Raw genomic sequence first — 19011 nt, 5'->3', positions numbered from 1 at the left:
CCCAGGCGCCCCGGTTCCTAGCCATTCTGAGAGTCCCTTCCCAGATGCCTTCAGCTCTCAACGGGCACCAACCATCCCTGGTCATAATTCTAGATCTGCCGTCAGGCCAACAGCGGTCAACACCCAAAAATCGCTCCTTCCTCTCCCTCATGAGCACAGAAGTCCACTGAGGAAATTATTTTAAATACTCGTCTGAAATCAGTGAAAATACCAGTTTCAAATCTTCTGATGATTCTAAGGTAGAAAAGCCAAGTAAATGTTGATTATACTTTAAAGCAGAGGGTGTTAAGCAACAAGGAGTGAGGCTGGCGTGGGATTTGGGATTTTGGATTAAGCCCAGATGGCCTTGAATAGCAAGTACTGAGTTTCCCTCAAGTCTCCTCCCCCGCACAGCGCTGAGGGTTAGAAAGAGCAGGGTTCGCACAAATGCAAAAAAGCCGGAGACATTCGAGTTCAAGAACAAGAACTTCTGAAAAAGAGCTCTCCGTTCCTGGGAATATTCCAGCAGAGGTTTCCCGGATGGCTTAGGTGGGATTCAAACATCACAGACCAGAGTCAGCCTGAGAAACGAGCAAGGCCCTTCCCACAGGGAGGGAGATAACGAGCCTGCCAAAGGCCTAGCACGGTGCCTGGCCTCTCACGGTTACGTACTAATAAATATTCGCTTCTTCTCACCCCGAGAGTCCACGGATCTGTGATCACATATATTGGATGTATTTCTGGAGGGGTAATTGGATACATTCTAGATTCTTCCAGAAGCTCACAGTTTTCTCGAGTCGGGCTATGGAGAGAGAAGGCAAGGGGAGGCAAGGAGGCACATGGTCCTTGCGGATGGCAGCATTTCTTCCTCCGCTGGGAGTCCGAGAGCCTTCAGGCAGTTACGGGCTTGGGCCTTATGCTCTCCACGACGGCGGAGATGACCGCGCCCGCAGCCTTGGCGCCTTCCATCAGCACGTGCTCTACCTGCAAAGCAGACCGGTTCACAGGACTCTCAGGGGTGACCCCAGGCTCGTGCCCTGCCCTGCCCCTACCGCACCACTCCCCTTCAGCAACCGGCCTGCCTGGAGGAGGAAGCCACCTGTGCTAGCCTCCATTACCAAAGATCCTAGAGCTGCAAGAGACCTAGAGAAGTCAGGATGGCCCGAGAGGGACATCCCAGGCAGATGCACTCCCTGTCCCCCCGGGGGCATCCATAGCTCCTCGCCCCCTTCCTCCCTCAGGCCAGGTGTCTGCCTCTCCTGTAGGGCTCAGAGGCAAAGGACCTCGGAGCGGCTCAGCCACTGAGGCCGTCACTCCACAGACAGGGAATCTGAGAGCCAAGGAGGAGAACTCGCTTGGACAAAGTCACGGCAGGAATTCGTGTCTCCTCCGTAGAAGGCCCCTTATCATCCATTTGGTCCCTGGGGCCTCTTGTCATGTACAAATGCTCGTGGGATGGGAGAGCCCCTACACCAGAGCCTCCAAGCCCCCCGCACTGGAGCCAGGCCTCCGCAGAATGGAGGACAGGCCGGGAGAGGACAGAATATAAAGGAGGAAGGTGCAGAGAGTGGAGGGGGAGGGGTGGGTGACCTGTTCATACCTACTCGGCAATAGCAGAGAGACCAGCGTTGGGATTTGAGCCCAGCGACCCCAGAGAACATAAGAACCACAGAAAAAAAGCAGAAAAATGATGTTCCTCCTTTAACTCATCATTTCTCAATCTATTAAAAAGGGGATAATAAATACACCCCCCCCATGGGGTTTTAGTAAGGATCAAATAGGAATGAGGGCTGCTCAAGTCGTCACACGTATTTAGAGCTATTTTTCAAAGCTCTTGAACACACGGACTGTGCCTCACTGGGTTATCCCCGCCCTGGGTGGTGGGGGGTCACGAGCCCGAATGCAGCCCGGACCAGGCAGGTAAGGTGGGCGAGGCTGGCAGGTGGCACGCCAACCCGCACACGCCCCATCTAAAGAAGCAGCCACTGCTCGGCCCCACGGGGTGTCACCAAACAGGAACAGGGGCCTGATGGCCTGATCAATGAGTTGTTCTAGAAAGGCTGTCAATCCAGATCTTTCTACATAAAATTTCTATGTTTTTAAATGTTGGCAAGTAATACAAATTAAAAAAAAAAAAACCACACTATTTGTCCAAGCAAAACATGTCTGTGGGCCAGAGGTAGCTGAAAACCTCACTTTATCCCTGTTTTGTAAGAGAACAAACAGCTCAGAAATAAAACGGTCTGACAAGGACACCCATGGTGCCGACTCCAGGGTCCTAGTCTCGCAGCCCGGAGCCTTGCGCCCTCCACGCCTAATAGACCCGGTCGGGTCCCGGCTCGAAGTGGAAGCCCACCAGCACCACAAAGAGCATGAAACCACTGACCACCGCTTCTGATCACTGATGCGATGACGAGCCCCAAGACGGCTCAGCCAGAAGCCACCAGCCCCAGCAAAAGGCGCCTCTACCGCTGGCTCCCTGGGCACACCGTATCTGAGGCCATTGACAAAGTGCTCACAGTTCCCCTCGATCAGGCTGTACTAAAAAAAGATCTATCTTTGTTGACCACTCTTTGTGCGCTGGAGGATCTGGTCCACGGGCAGCGGCAGGTAGTCCGCGTCCAGCTTGTTGTTGACCTTTCCAGGAGCAGCCGCGGCAGCACGCCCCTCCAGACGACTGTACTTCTCACGACGGCAGCGGTTGCTGAAGACGGAAGTGATGCTGCCGGCCTCGACTCCTCACCTAGAGCCCAAGATGAGCAGAGGCTGGAAAGCTGCGATCAGGGCAGAGCCCTGCTCAGCCTTTAAGATGGGTCCACCTGCTTGTCCCGAGGCCTCGCGCTCAGCTTCTATCAAAGGCGGGCCTGAGGACGGGAGCTGGATGGGGTGAGTGCCCCCAGGAAAGACACCTGTCGCCTGGATATCAGCCTGCCTCTCAGCCTTTTTTTTTTTATGACCGATGATGTTGAGCATCTTTTCAAGTGCTTATTGGCTATGGAGAAATTTCTATTCAGATCCTTTCTCCGCTTAAAATTAAGTTATTTGTCTCTTTTTTATTGAATTGTAAGAATTCTTTACATATTCTGGGTAGTAGAAGCTGTCAGATCTGTGTTTGCAAATAGTTTTGATTCTGGGCTTGTCTTTTCACTTTCTTTTTTTTCTTTCTTTTTAAGATTTATTTATTTATTTATTTGAGAGAGAGAGTGTCAGAGAGAGCACAAGCAGGGGAGCTACAGAGGGAGAGAGAAGCAGGCTCCCTGCTGAGCAGGGAGCCCGATGTCGGGGGCTCATCCCAGGACCCTGAGATCATGACCTGAACCAAAGGTGACGCTTAACTGACTGAACCACCCAGATGTGTGTGGCTGCCCGGAACCACCTTTCCCAGGAGACTTCTGCCCTGCACCGCACACCCCATTGTCAGCGATCTTCCTCATAAAACTCTAGAAGTACCTTACAGTGGGACCCCAGATTCCATTCGTAGTATACGGACCTGACCAAGTCCTAGGACTTGAGTCTTGCTTTCCTAACCAGACTTCAGTAATTTTCACAAACGTGTGCTAAGCACCCTTACGTGTGAGCGTCGCTCCTGGCTGCGGGGCTAGCATGGGGCTCTGTGACCTGCCTCCCTCTGCAGCCTCGGCTGGGCACAGGGGACGCCACGCAGACAGGGCCCTGGGTGCCACCCACTCAGCTTCCACCCAGAGCCACACTGCCTTTCTCCCCACTCAGATATTGGGATTCAAAAACAGGGTTCCACAGATTTGAAAAAAGAACGATTTGAGAGGAACTATATTGTCATATTCAGTCCCTAGAGGAGACAGATGTTCAGAGAGGGTGAAGAACCCGCCCAAAGCCAGGGCCGTCGTAATATAAAACCAAGACCGTTTTTCTGCTCTGACCATATGGATAGGCAAATGCGTGTACCCTCCCCTGCAAAAGTCGACCGAGAACAAGAAATGTCCCTTGTCCTCTTCTTACGTACTTGAAGAATATCTGCTGATTTTAGGAAAGCTTGCAGCGGGCAATTCAGCTTTCAGGAACAGAATTCATTTTTAGAGAAAGATCTGATGGGGAGGGTGGGGACATAAGAGTTAGCGACCTCCTTGGTTATACAAGAGGGAGGCTCCTGGACTTAGGGGATGTGGAGGTGACATGGAGCACTTTTTACCTTCTCAGCATGTAGGCGGGGCAAGGGGGAGGGGCTCCCTGCAGGTGAGAGCCCGGGTGGTGGGGGAGCCCAAGGAGGAGGATGGAGCCCGGGGGGTGAGGGCCTTTGGTCTCAGTGCCCTTTGTCAGGGTCATCCTGAGTGGGCAGTACTCACACAGGATACAATATTGAAAAGGCATCAGACCATAAGCAGTGGTATCCCCCAGCCTCCCCTTCTCCCAGCGCCTCCCAGTCCCTTCGAATGAGGAGACTCCTGTGACTCACTGTGTCTCCTGTTCTATCTTCTACCATCACCCCGTTCTCCCATCAAATCTCCACTAAATTTTAACTAGCCACCAGTTGGATCTCAGCCTTGTGTTAGGCAACCTTGAGGAATGAAAGGAAGGTTGTGTCCACGCTGAGGCGGGAGCAGCCTGGGACAGGCAGAAAGAGCAGGGAGATGAGCCAGGGAGGACGTGCCCAAGCCATCAGGAAGCCGGGAGCCGCATTTGGGGGCCATCGGAACACGGAGGCATCTGCACCCCTCCTGGGGAAGCCTCCGAAATAAGAGGAAGGATAGGGAGGCTCAGCGAACACGGGGCCACCTTGTGCATTGCCTCTCCCTTGGCGCTGGACACTCGGTATGTTTGGCAGACGGAGATCGAGCTCCGTCACCCAGTCGACTAAGGGCCGGGAACGCGTTGCGTGTGTGCTTGTTAATGAAGGGAAGCAGCTGAGAAACAAGAGCTCATGCACGTCTTACTCCGCTAACTTCACTATCAATACCAATATGTCAATAGAGTATCCACCCTTACTCGGGGCTGCCAGATGGACCACGCAGTCATCTTCCACGTAGATGGCCCAGTGCTCATAGCCGATTCGAAAAATCTCAATCAGGTCTCCGGGTCTGGGTCTGGGTTTGCCCTGTGACGGGAGAAATAAGATAACATAAAGAAACCGCACGTGGCCCCGGAGCTCCGGAGACCCTGTTTGGGGATTAGCTACAGCTCGGCCTGAAGACACTGGGTTTCATCACTTTCTAGAAATCCAGGCTGCCAGACGCTTCCTTCCCAGGCAAGACCAAAGACCCCCCACACACACTGTCACTGGAGTTATTAAAGCCACAGAGGCTAACTGTGCCACCTATCGACGTACTGCCACTGGGCTCCAAATGCACCGTCCAGCTAAGCTCCGTGAAATGTGCCCGAACTCTTTTAAGCTTTTCTCCTTGAAAATGAGCGCGTCGTTAAGCATTGCAAGAGGAGAGGGTTCCCCTGCAGTCTGGCTTGGGGCAGGGGATGGGGAGGGCGATGGTGAGTAGTGGGGGTGTGAGGACTTCTGGTGGAGCTCTGCCTGAGCCAGAACCCTCCAATAATAACCTTTCTGAGCCCTTTGACAGAGAAAGCAGTGCCGACGCCTCCAGCGCCTGCTTGTGTCTTGATTCCCTCTGCACGTCTCCCATGTGGACCACGTGTGGTCCAGAGGGGTCCCCCCTCCTCTGCGTGCTCAAACCACCGGCTGACAACACCCCCGCCCCCGCCCTACACTCCAAAAGGTTGTGCTTCCCCAGGAGTTACAATGCCACCCCAGCCTGGCCAAACCAAACTTCTCCGCTCTCCTCTCTAACGAGGTGTGAAGCCCCTCCAAGCCTGTCCTTCCCTGAGTATTGTCCCTCAGCCCTGGGAGGCCATATCGAGGTTCTTCATTTCTTGTAGTTACTCATACACAGTTTAACAATTCTTTATAGTAAACTTCCTCCTGTTTAATCTACTGGAAGTAGATTCCCCCTGTTTAATCTAATTTCTATCTCTTGGCTGGACCCAGAATGCTGATACTCTGTCTCTTCAAAGAAGCCTGGGGAGGAGACAGTGTGTGTGTGTGTGTGCGCACAGTATAGTATTGTGCACTTAAAAATTTATTAAGAGGGTAAATCTCATGTTAAGTGGTTTTACCACAATAAAAACAAAGAAAAGAAAACCCAGAGCTTTGCAATTGCAAACCCAAACTACAAAAAAACAAAAACAAAAAAAAAAAAAGAGGAAGAAAGAAAAAGAGAAAGAAGAAGAAAAAGAACTCTCCTATCCCCTCCTTCTGTAAATATGCATCCCTCCCAAATTGTCCCTAAGGGTGTCCAGGAGGGGTCCTGGGCAGAAGTCCTGCTCACTGATAACTCCTGAGAAGGCGAGCTGGGCAATCAGAGCCTGGGGAGCCCGAGGGAGCCCATCACACCGCCCCACCCACCCATCAGCTTGACAGCGGCTTTGTCACTTAAGCACAATCTGCCAGCTTTAGTCTAATTTGCTCAGGGTTGCATCTCGCCTCCCAGTTCCCAGCTCAATTTCCCTGGTGGAGGACAGCCATTTGCCTGGCAGAAATTCACAGAAGTACAAGGGGGCTTTCTACCTGTTTCTTTTCTGAGATGCAATTTACAGAATTTGTGTAACCATCACCACCCTCCATTGTACTTCATCAAAATTTAAAAATTTTGTTCTTCAGAAGATATTGTTAAGAGAGTGAAAACACAAGCCACAGACTGAGGGAGAATACTGCAAACACGTATCTGATGAAGGGCTCGCACACAGAATTTCTGAAGAAACCAAGGGAAAAAATGGGCAAAAAGATTTGGACACTTCACCAAGGAAGATACATATGGAAGATGTTCAACATCGTTAGTCATTGGGGAAATGCAGATTAAAACCACAATGAGATCCCTACAGGCCCATGAGGATAGCTACAATTAAAGAGACTAGCCATACCAAATGCCGATGAGGGTGTGGAGGAACTGGAACTTTCACACTCTGCTGGTGGGAATGTAAACTGGCACAACCAGTTTGGAAAACAGTAGCTGAAAAATACAACTACCGTATGGGGGGCGCCTGGGTGGCTCAGTCAGTTAAGCATCTGCCTTTGGCTCAGGTCATGATCTCAGGGTCGTGAGACTGAGCCCCATCAGGGCTCTGTGCTCAGCAGGGGAGACTGCTTGAGATACTCTCTCTCCCTGTGCTCCTCCCCATCACTCTCTTTCTCTCTCCAAATAAATAAATAAAATATTTAAAAAATACATCTACCATATGATCTAGCCATTTCATTCCTAGGTATTCACCCAAGAGAAAAGACAACATATGTCCATACAAAGACTTGCACACTGATGTTCACAGCTGTTTTATTTGTGATAGCCAAAAACTGGGAACAGCCCAAATGGCCATCGACAGGTGAATGGATAAACAATAGTGTATCCATACAATGGAATACTACTCAGTAATAAAACAGAATGAACTATTAATCACATGCAGCAATATGGATATAACTTCAAATAATTACATGAAATTATGTGAAAGGAGACGGACAAAAAGAGCACAGAAGATATGATCCCATTGACATAAATCTCTAGAAAATGCAAATTAATGTATAGTGACAAAAAGCAGACCAGGTGCTGCCCGGGGATGGGGGCGAGAAGAGGCCGGATTTACAAAGGGAAACAACGTTTCGGGAGTTACGGAGATGTTCATCATCTTGATTGCGGTGATGGTTTCACGGATTCGCACATACTATACCAAACCTAGCCCAGCACATATTCTAACCATGTTGCATTTTATCGAATGTCAGTTATAGCTCTGGAGTTACGCTCCAGTCAAGCTCATCAGGGTTCAACAAAGCTGTTTTAAAAAAATTTTAAGGCACAACCAACATCCCAAATCAGTATGCACTTCCACCTGCCACACAGTCTAAATAAAGTACAACACAGTCTGCAGAGAAGTCGCAGTAAAGATGTGGCTAAGAGCTCTTGGGACGCTCACCTCCGCGGCTTGCTTTGTTAAGGTCCCAGCACTCTCAGGCTTCGGGGCTGAATTCCACTCCGCTCTTTTCTGCTTGGGTGTGGTCTCCAAGTTCACTACCGGCTTCTCCCTAATGAATTTTGCGATCATAGAGTCAACAAGTAACACTACTTCACAATTACTGGAAATTCTGCGTTACTTCAGATCTGTGATTTTCAGAGCTCTTTCAATTTCGAGACCCTAGGAAACATCTTCCCTGAAGCTTGTTTCCGGAACCACGCCATTAGCAGCCTCACAAAGTAATCACCGTTGACTGCTTTTCCGAGGAGTGTTAAACTGCTAATGAGAGCAGTGAGCAGCTTTCAGGGTTTTTTAAATAGCTGATCATCTTTCTTCCATGTTTATGAAAGTGACTTGCACATAGCTTTACAAAACTGGTAACGGTACGTAATGGCTTCTAATGAAATGCAGCTGGCCTCTGCTCCCTCCCTTCTCTCTGCCCATCCTCCTGGGAGAGGCAAGCCCCTTAAACCCTTGAGCTGTTTCTTCCAACAACTAGTTCCATATTTCTGAGAAATCGCATTAAGCCTCAATACTATAACTGCAAGTATCGTGAGAGAAATCCGTATATTTTGTCCCTTGAACCAAAACGTTGTTAGGAGAGGACTGAAACCAAAGGCAGGAATATGCTTTGGGATAGTACAGTGAAATATATTGGGGTCACAAAGGCCTGGGTTTGGGGCTCCTGGCTGACTTAGTCAGTAGAGTGCTAGAGTCTGTCACTCTTGATCTCGGGGTTGTGAGTTCAAGCCCCACGTTGGATGTGGAGATTACTTAAAAAATAAAATAAAATCTTAAAAAAAAAAGAGCTGGGTTTGAACGCTGGCTCTGATCCTTGCTGCCCAAGCTTGAGCTAGTAAATGAATGTGTCTGAACACCAGTTCGATTTTCTATGAAATAGAGATGAGAGCATTTGTCTCGCAGAGTTGTCGAGGGGGTAAAGGAGAGAGCGGGCACACACGTCTAGTACATTACCAACCAAAACTGGCATTTTCTTTGCCTTTCCCCCACGCTTTACCTCTTCTCCAAAGTACAGTGTATGGGGGTGGCGTATAGCTCTTTGGGGGAACATTCAGACCCTCGAAATTTTAAAAAGAAGCAAACTGTGTGTTTAATGAAAGTGAATTGAGGAAATTTGCAAGATCACAGCATTCATTAGTGAGACCGAGTGGCCACGTAGAAAGAGCCAGTTCTCAGGGTTCTGGAGGTCTTGGGGCTAGAAACTGCTACCAGGCAGGTCCCGTGCCCCCTCCCTCTTCATTCTCATTCTGCACTTGAGAGATCCGGGAGGCTTAAGGTTGTTGGTTTGCTCCTGGTCACGCTTCCTTGGGGATGCGGTGGGGACTGGAATGCCAAGTCCCCAGCCTCAGCGGAGGCCTATCCAGTGCTTTCTGCTGGCTCACAACACCCTTCTTATCCAGTTCTTACCATTGCATTTGACTTATTTCCTGTGTTCTACTTCCTGTTTCCTGCCCAACTGAGAAAAGACATAGGCCGAGCACATGGTGGGAGTCGCCAGGCTCACCACTCCTCAGGCCACACTCCATCCCTTCCCCCTACTCCTATCTGAGCACCACAATTTTCTCAGGGCGCTCCTGGGGCCCACGAGGCACACCAAGGGCAGACCCACAATGAGCCCAGATGGAAATACCAAGTTCCCTGGTCCTGGCCTGGAGCTATTAAACGCCGGCCAAGAACAGATGTACCCACCACTAAAGAGGCTTGCTCACTTCATGTATTAAACCTGCTCACTTTCTCCAAGTGCACTGTCCTTATGTCTCTGAGGAATGACAAATGGGGTCAATGTCCTGGATGACTCCAGAAGGACGACACATGCCATCATCTGAGCTCAAGGCATGGAGCCATACCCCACAGTCCTGCACCCAGAGAGCCTCCCTGTTACTCACCTGCAGTCACTGTCTTTCGGAACAGGATGGGGTTGGCCACAAAGACCAGTAGCAGTGGCAAGTATGTGGTGACATAGTGGGGAATGGCATGCTCCAGATCCCGCTCACACCTGGGGGAGGAAAACCAAGTCATTCTCCAAAACAAGGCTCTGCCGAAAATATGCACACTTATCTGGAAGCCGAGATAAGAAGAGGAGAGTGAAAAGGGAAACGCATAAATCCACTTCTGAGTCTGCCCAAAGGAAACGTGACTCATAGCTCATGTCTGCGAATAAGCAATACATCACCCAAGAAGGGAGATCAATCATGTTTCTGTTTGTCTGTCTTGTAAATGGAAGGACCTCTAAGGCATTCCACTGGGGGAGCTTTTAAAGGCCCCTGCTGGGAAAATGAAAGATAGAGGCAGACACAGTGGAATGGGGGAGTCCCCTACACGGGGTCTCTTCAAGGAGAAAAAGACCAATGCAAGTAGAGACAGAGGCGCTCAGCGAAGTAGTGAGGTTTTCAGTACGTACTCGGCACTATGCCTGGCCAGTCCTGTGAAGGAGATCCAGTTCCTCCCCTTGAGCACCCCAAAATACCTAAGCTTCATGTTTCAAAAGAAATGTGTTCCCATGGTTATGCGTAACAATCATTTCAGTGTTGCTTTTCAGGGAGAAGGACCAGAATTAATTAATTAAATTCTCTCTTTTTTTTTTAAGATTTTATTTATTTTGAGCACCTGGGTGGCTCAGTCGGTTCAGCGTCTGCCTTGGGCTCAGTTCATGATCCCAGGGTCCCGGAATCAAGTCTCCTGTCCATCAGGCTCTCTGCTCAGTGGGGAGCCTGCTTCTCCCTCTCCCTTTGCCTCTCCCCTGCTTGTGTGCGCGCACGCTCTCTCTCTCTCTCTGTCAAAAAAATAAATAAAATCTTAAAAAAAAACCCAAAGTTTTTATTTGAATTATTTATATAACTTAAATTCTATGTTATGTAACTAATTATGTAATATATATAATATATGCAAAAGAACACATGGAAGGCCCCTGGGTGGCTCAGTTGGTTAGCTGTGGGACTCTTGATATGGGCTCAGGTCTTGATATAAGGGTCGTGAGTTCTAGCCCAAGGATGGCTCCAGGCTGGGCGCTGAGACTACTTAAAAAAAAAAAAAGCACATGGAATACATGTAGTTGTGAAACACAGTAAGATTACTCCCCAGGAACACACCAGTCTACTTAAGAACAGGAACGTACGCAGCGCGGATGCTCCTGCCTGTGTCCCTCCCTTATCCCATCTCCCTGCCTCCCTCTGCCAGAGATAACCTCTCCCCACTCCTGTGTCTATTATGCCCTTGCTCTTTTTTTTTTTTAAGATTTTATTTATTAGAGAGAGAGAGAGCCTGACAAGGGGCAGAGGGAGATGGAGAAGCAGACTCAGCCCTGAGTGGGGAGCCCTTCCCAGGCTCTATCCTAGAATCCTGGGATCATGACCTGAGCTGAAGGCAGACGATTAACCAACTGAGCCACCGAGGCACTCTCATGCCCTTGCTTTTTAAGATAGCTTTTTAAAATCCCTTCTTTGTACTCCTCCTACATCATTTCATTTTGCATATGTGAAGCTTTATAAAAATGGTATGCTGTATGCTATCTTCTGCAACTTGCTTCTTTCAAGGCTGTTTCCATAATACATACATAGTACTGTATACATCTGTAATTCATTTTCCCTGCTGGAAAATATTCCATTCTGTGAATATACCACAATTGATCGACCTGGTGATAAAGCCACATAATTTTTTCCTAATTTGGAATTAGAAACTATTGAAAAGAACCCAAATTGTGCCCTGACGGATGCACACAAGAGATTCTACAGAATTTAGTACCTGGGAAGGTATGTAAATATTCAACTTTACAACAGAATACTAAAACATTTTCCCAAGTGATGGTGCCAATTTCACTTCTAGCAGCCATGTGTAAGCATTCTTGGGGATTTACATCTTCTCCAGCACTTAGTACTGTCATGCTTGCTTTCTCCAGGTAAATGGATAGAACTAGTATTTTACTAAGAAGTCTTACTGGAAGTTTCAATTTGCATGTCACTGATCACTAAGATTGAAACCTTTACATATATGTATCAGCCATTTAGATTTCCTCTTGTAAAAAGTGCCTGTTCATGTCTTTTGCCCAATTTTCGATGGAGCTGTTTTCTTGTTAGCGTGTTGAGGCCGTGTATGTGTTCTTGGTGCTCTCCTTTGTCAGTCGTATTTGCTTACATGTATTTTCTTCCAGGTCATGGTTTGTCTTTTCACTTTCTTTATGGAGTCTCCCAATAAAGAGAAGCTATTAACTTTAATGAAGTAGAGCTTATCAGTCCCCTTTTTTGTAGCTAGCACTCTGTGTCTTGCCATGAAGTTCTTTCTTGCTCTGAAGTCAGAAAACTATTCTTCTATCTTTTCTTGTAGAAGTTTTAAACTTTTGTCTTGTTCATTTAAACTACCTGGAATTGATTTTTCCCCATATGAATAATCCCCATATGATTTATGTCAGCCTGGCATATTCATAGTTTCTTCTTCCCCCAGGAATGAGCAAGACCACCTCTGTCATGTGTCAGGCTTTAGTGAATGAGCAAGAAAATTGTTGGCTATATTCTACTCCATTGGTAAATGTGTCTGTCTTTGTGCTCCTATCATGTGATCTTAATCACTCTATCTTTAGGATAAATCTTGATATATGGAATTCTCCAGACTCCTCTCCCCATCCCCTTAGTCTTCCACAGAAGCTTCTTGGCTTTTTGCCCTTCCATAAATATTAGCTTGCTAAATTGCTCAAAATACTCTGTTGACATTTTGATTGAAATTACATTGAGTCAGTATATCAATTTGGCAATTTCAACATCTTTACAAAATGGAATCTTCCAACTGATTACATATTATCTCTGTTTGTGAGGTCTTCTTTAACATCTTTCAATGAAGTTGTTTTTTTTTTAAGATTTTATTTACTTTTATTTGACAGAGATAGAGACAGCCAGTGAGAGAGGGAACACAAGCAGGGGGAGTGGGAGAGGAAGAAGCAGGCTCATAGCAGAGGAGCCTGATGTGGGGCTCGATCCCATAACGCTGGGATCACGCCCTGAGCTGAAGGCAGATGCTTAATGACTGAGCCACCCAGGCACCCCCCATGAAGTTTTGATCTTTGGTATATTACATTTTTCCCTCTACTCTTTTGGAAGTTTACACTCTATTCTTTTTTTTTATTGCCCTTGAAATTTTACCATGCATACTCAAAGTCTAAAAGTAATATCTTAAACACCCCTCTACAACAATGCAAGGACGTAGAACACTCGCCCCTGTCTTCCTCTCCCGTGTTCTTTTAATTTTACCCTCTTTTAAAGCCTGAATTCCCTTTATCACCATTCATATACTACACAGACACGGGTATAGATTTACCCGCTCGCCACTACCTTTGCTCATCACTCCTTCCTGCATTGCAGACCTTCCCGCTGAGGTCATCTTTCTTCTTCTTAAATCATAGCCCTTTGGAGCTCCTGTCATGAAGATCTTTGGTGATTCACTTCTGACTCTCACGGTGCCCCGATGAGGACCCCAGTCGCCCTTCCAGGAAGTAAATATGTCTGCTTCTATTTCTTTCTTGTGGTGTTACCAACATTGATGACCAGTGCTAACCTGTATTGATTTTCGGTAACCGAAAGTGATGGCAAAGTGACAGGAACCCAGCAGGAAAGAAAGAGTCAACCTACATGGTCAAGAGCCGTGGGTGGAAAAAAATCAAGCTACGTCACGTTTTTGGTTGAGATTCGTCCATAAACTTATGTTCCGTGGGGGAGGGAAGAAGGTTCATAGGATAAACATCAAAGGAATGAGAAGTGTTGTGTTAGCCTACTGAGGTTACGGGTGATGCTTGCTCTTCCCCCATTTTACAGTATTTCCATCCAGATGGTTCGATCTCCTTGCTGGGATAAAGGTAAATAAAAAGCAGCTGGCTTTGTCCTATTGGTTTTCTCCTTCAAGTGTATGTGGTCTCTCTCCAATTAGACTGAAATCTGCTTGAGAGTGAGAGTGATTGCCCCTCCTGTAATGACCACAACGCCTCGTCATACAAAATGGCCGCAGCCACAAAAACTCCCTCCCAGGGCAGAAGATCATCCAAATAAGTTGAAACTGTCTTCTCCAGAGTGTATTACCATGCTTTCAGGCCACAACACCTTCATTCCCTCAACAGATGCTGACTGAAATACAAACAATTATAAGAGAATATTATGAACAATTATATGCCAACAAATTGGGCAATCTGGAAGACAGGGATAAATTCCTAGAAACATATAAACTAACAAATGTTCAGGAACTAAACATCCCCTGTCTGGGCCATTTCCTGCCCCGTCCCCCTCCTCCAAAATGGTCCTGACTGGAATTAGCCAGCTCCCACCCTCCAGATTATACCTGCAGCTTCTCTGTTTTCCATTAGTACTCCAGACTCTTTCCAATCCTTTGGTTCAAGATGCTGGAAGCTTTTTTTTTTTTTTTTTTGGCCCCTTTCCCTCCTCTTTCTCATCAGCCAGCTATCCAGTTTTGTTGATTCTTCCTATCCAGGATTTCTGCTCACACTCTGTTCCAGGGTGGTGCAAAACTTGTCCCGAGAGAAAGAGGATCCATGACGCTCTCCAGTGACCTAGAAGGGAACCAGATAGATGAAGGGGGTAAGATGTAGACCAAAGTAGGTGAATCTGGGTATAAGTCTCTCCCTAGGCCCAGAGTTACACCCATTCAGGAGCAGGGATAGGGAAAGAAGTTGCTGGATCAAAGAATGGGGGAGAGGGGGACACCCTGAGATTCCTGACCGCAGATTATGATTCCCTGGCTACTAATTGGTTACTCATAGATAAATAGATAAATTTGCCTCAGTGGGGATCTGTGGCCAGTGAGAAGAGCACCTGCCTAGTGTATGCTTGGGCCAGGACTCCACACCTGCTGGAGGAGAGACAGAAGGAGCTGGTGGCCGCATAGGAGCCAGAAACCACGACTCCCAATCATTCATTCCTTAAATACACCGAGCAAGTGCTTTATTTATTTATTTTAAGATTTTATTTATTTATTTGATAGAGACAGCGAGAGAGGGAACACAAGCAAAGGGAGTGGGAGAGGGAGAAGCAGGCTTCGTGCCGAGCAGGGAGCCCAGTGCGGGGCTCGATCCCAGGACCCTGAGATCATGACCTGAGCTGAAGGCAGATGCTTAATGGCTGAGCCACCCAGGCGTCCCTGAGCAAGTGCTTTAAATATACCGAGCAAGGCATTGCTTGCTGCTGAGGGTTAAGTATAAATTTGCCCTCATGGAATTTATCGTCAGAAAGTAGGGGGAGGGGGAGACAAATATTAGACAATTCTTCGATGTATAATGACCAGTTATGATCAGCACTCTAAGGGACAAGCCCAGGTCTAGGGAGCTGGGGTGGGGTGGGGGGCACCAGCCTGGGGCAGGGGAATCCCCCGTCCTGTCAGGGTCAGGGTCATCATCAGCCCTTTCCCTTCTCCCACAAGTTCGCCTCCCTCTGGCTCAGGAAGAGGGATTTGCCCCCTCCCACCCCTGGGCAGACCAACAGACACTAAGGCCCTCCCTGATTCTGGAACCTTCCATATTCAACAAGCTCTGGAGATACACTTTAAGCCCTGCCAGATTCTCCCAGCTGTCAAAACCTGGGGCCAGGAGAAATGAAATGCAGCACCTCCTTCCTTCTCCTGCCTCGCCGCCTAGTCAGCCCCCACTCCTGACCCCTGCAACGGTCTTGGGGTGCCAGGGTGAGACCAGATATAGCTATTACTCTGTTATAGGCTGAATGGTGCTCTGCCCCCCAAAATCAGATGTTGAAGCCCTAACCCCCAGGAACTAGAATGAGACTATATTTGGACATAGGCCTTTTTAAAAAGGGTGATTAAGGTCAAATGAGTTCATAGGCATAGAATTCCATATGACTGGTCTACTTAGAAGAGATTAGGACACAAACACACAGATCAAGGGGCAACGCTCTGCAAGCCTCAGGAAAAAAAAATCCTTGCGGACACCTTGATCTTGGGCTTCTAGCCGCCAGAAGTGTGAGAAAATGAACATGTGTGTTTAAAGAGCCCAGTCGGTGCTATTTTGCTATGCCACCTCCTGCCTTGATTCAGACTGAAGACTGAGGCTGGGCTGGGGAGGGGGGCAGGGCACATTTGCCTCAGGCCTAAAGATGGGCACTGTGAGGCTGGGACCAGGACCCAGGCCTGCCTCCCAAGGGCAGGGCCCCCTGCCTTGCCCAATGGGATTCTCCACCTTGGTTTCTCCTCCTTGGTATGTAGATTATTCTGTCTGAACGCACTGCACCAAGATTGAATTTCCCCACACAAAGCACCATCTGCAGCCCAGCTCCTCCTACCCAGCAAGACCTGAGCAAACTTCCTGGGTCTGTACCCCAAGCCCTGCCCATTAAAGCCTAAGTCAGTGAGTGCTTCTCAAACACCGATATGCATCAGAATCACCTGGGGAGTATGCGAAAATGCAGATTCCTGGGCCCCCCTGCCAGAGAGGTTCCTCTTTCCTAGGTCTGGGGTGGGGCCCAGAAGGACACATTTCTAACAGGCTTCCAGGCCTCACTGATGCCACACTTGAGAAGGCCCGGCTCAGATGCTTTTCCCCAGAGCTGACCCTGCACCTGCCTGGCCATCAGAGCAGCCTTATTCTTCCCTCAGCTCCCCAGGCCTTGGAGCCTTTGTCCAGCCTGGAGTGCTGCCAGGAATTCCCTGCCTCCAAGTCTGACAGGGTGCTCGGATCCTGGGACCTCCCAAATCAGGATAAAGTTGAGGGGTTGTGCTGCCTTTTAAAGGGAAGGCTTTACTGGAATTTGAGCCAGAACTGGAGCGACGCTAGTCCAAAGAATCCTGGGGGATCTTGATTAAAAGGCAGATACCTGGGCCCACCCCCAACACAGACCTCCTGTGAAGACACTCTTCTGGAGTCACCCTCTCAATACAGAGCTGAGCAAAGGGAGTCACAGAGAGGGCAAGTGACTTGGCATGGGCACACAGCATGTTAGAGCGGAGGCTGAGCGAGAACTCGGGTCACCTTCAGGGTGGAGTATATGGCCCACTGAACCTCGCTGCCTCTTCTGAGCCTCCGGGGTGGGGGGGCCCTCCTCTCTTCCAGCCCCTTCCTCACCATCTTCCACCTCCTTTCTGGTGACCGCAGCTGGGCCCTGGCATTTTTAGCTAAAGCTGAAATGGAGCCTCAGGGGACTAGAAATCATGCAAAAGAGAGAAAAGTGGGGGAACGGGCACGGAAGCCAGGGGAATGAAAATCTCTCAGGTGGGAAGGGGAGTCAGGAACCAGAAGCCACCCCATGATATCCAAGCAGCTGGGGCGGGGCTTCTCCTGGGACCTGCCCACGCGTGCCACCACTGGGGCCTCTGACTGGGGAGGGCTCCGATGGCAGCCCAGGAAACCACAAACCCTTGCAGGCCCTAAAAGAGCCTGCCTCTAACCTCCCTCTGCAACAGCTCCGTGCTTCAGATCCAAGTGCAGCCGGAGGCCGGGGTGCTGGTTAGTTAGTTGCTTAGTTCAAGCTTCTGGCTCCTGGACCCGGATTTCTGCTGACAGCCCCAGGCCAGCTGGTGGGACCGGATCTGGGGTGTGGACCAGGGGCGGACCGCTGCCCAGACCTGCCTCTCACGCCTGCTGCAAGGGGCACTGGGACCCTGCTGGGCGCAGGTGAGGCTAACAGCTGGGGGAGCTGCTGCCCTGGCCCCTCAGATCCTGGCTGGGAAAGGCAAGTCCGGCCAGTGGGGGCAGGGCCAGGGCTCCTGGAATCTGGATCTGCAGGCTGAGTTGGAGGCGCTCCACGCCCCATGTCACCTGGAGAAAAACTGGACCCACTTCCTGACCCCTTCATCCTGCAGCCGCCAGTCTTCCACCCGGTGAGCTGCCACTCTGGTCTGGAACCTCCAGGTCTCAGGCCCCCCCACCACTCCCCCACTCCAGCTGGACCCAGACTCCTCCCAGGCGGTGGGTGGAGAGGCCTTGGGTCTTGGGCCCGGCTCCCCCGACACCTGCTCATGGACCTGGAAGGCCCTCCTGAGCTTAGCGGAGTGGCTGAACAGCTAATTCCCACCTGGGTGAGAATGATGGGCTCACAGGGTCCTTACATTTTAAAAGTAATAGAGCCTGGAGTCAGAGCTGTGCTGCTAATGCCTGGCGGGGGGCTGGGAGGATCCGGGGCTACTGTGTAGTATCCTTGGGGGGGGGGCACTGAGCATCTTGGGTGGTCTCATCTCCAGCCTGGAAGAGAGTCAGGTAGGATCGTCCAACGGGGGGCTGGGTGTGGGTTCCCCTCACGCGGATTTTCCGAAGTCTGGCCTTGCTTTACAGGAGGCTGAATGCCCAGCGTATTCTGCCCTCTCATTAATGAACGCTAATTATCACTTTCTCTTGACTTGGCCCTCTCCCTCCGGGAGAGCTGCATCAGCTCCGCAAATATTACCAGCCAGTCCTAGAGCCTGGGAAGTGGGAACGCTAATTATCACTTTCTCTTGACTTGGCCCTCTCCCTCCGGGAGAGCTGCATCAGCTCCGCAAATATTACCAGCCAGTCCTAGAGCCTGGGAAGTGGGAGGGACTGAGGTGCTGAGCCTGGCTGAGCTGTCGGCCCTCAGACAGCCAGGAGATCCGGCACCTCCCCGGGTGCCTGAGTAATGGGGCAAAGCAGCTGCCCAGGTTGCAGCCCCTCCTCGCTTTGCAGGCTGCGAGCTCCTACCTGGAGGGCAGCACTGTTGGGGCTCAGCTCCTTCTAGATGGTTCGGACAACACGTGGAAGGCAGTCTTGTGTTATGCCAACCTGTATACACCTGGGACACATCCACAGTCGTTCCGCAAACACCTATGCAGAGCCCACGCTGTGCCAGGCCAGCCGCTGAGCACAGAAGGGAAAGGCAGGGCTTCTGCTCCGAGTGGCCTGTGCCTCCAGCAGAAACAGCCAGCCCCCTGGTCTCCCCGTGAGCCCGCCAACGGCCAAGCTAGCCGTGCCAGTGAAGTGTCCTGGGAACACAGGGGAGGGAAGGAAAAACACAGTCACCATAGCAGGCAGCACTTGGAGAAGGTGTCAGAGGATGTTGAAAGTCCAGCTGGATCTTA

General features: G+C 49.7%; 2 protein-coding genes across 2 annotated transcripts in view; one reads left to right on the top strand and one right to left on the bottom strand.

Moving 5' to 3' along the window:
• LOC121104783 (phospholipase A and acyltransferase 5-like) overlaps positions 1-19011 on the bottom strand; it is a 26561-nt gene continuing 7550 nt past the window's right edge. The window contains 3 exon segments of the mRNA XM_040639274.1: positions 1-963; positions 2449-2717; positions 4936-5050. Of these exon segments, the coding sequence (XP_040495208.1) occupies positions 871-963; positions 2449-2717; positions 4936-5050 (477 nt within the window). The 3' untranslated portion in view covers positions 1-870.
• The window catches only part of LGALS12 (galectin 12), a 26155-nt gene continuing 23925 nt past the window's right edge, over positions 16782-19011 (top strand). The window contains exon 1 of the mRNA XM_040639268.1: positions 16782-17799. Within this exon, the coding sequence (XP_040495202.1) occupies positions 17731-17799 (69 nt within the window). The 5' untranslated portion in view covers positions 16782-17730. The remainder of the gene's footprint in view (positions 17800-19011) is intronic.

The sequence above is a fragment of the Ursus maritimus genome, unplaced genomic scaffold (genome assembly GCF_017311325.1).
Source record: "Ursus maritimus isolate PB19 unplaced genomic scaffold, ASM1731132v1 scaffold_23, whole genome shotgun sequence".
Lineage (NCBI taxonomy): Eukaryota > Metazoa > Chordata > Mammalia > Carnivora > Ursidae > Ursus > Ursus maritimus.
Note: the sequence above shows the minus strand (reverse complement) of the source record. Positions and strands in the feature narration are given on the sequence as shown.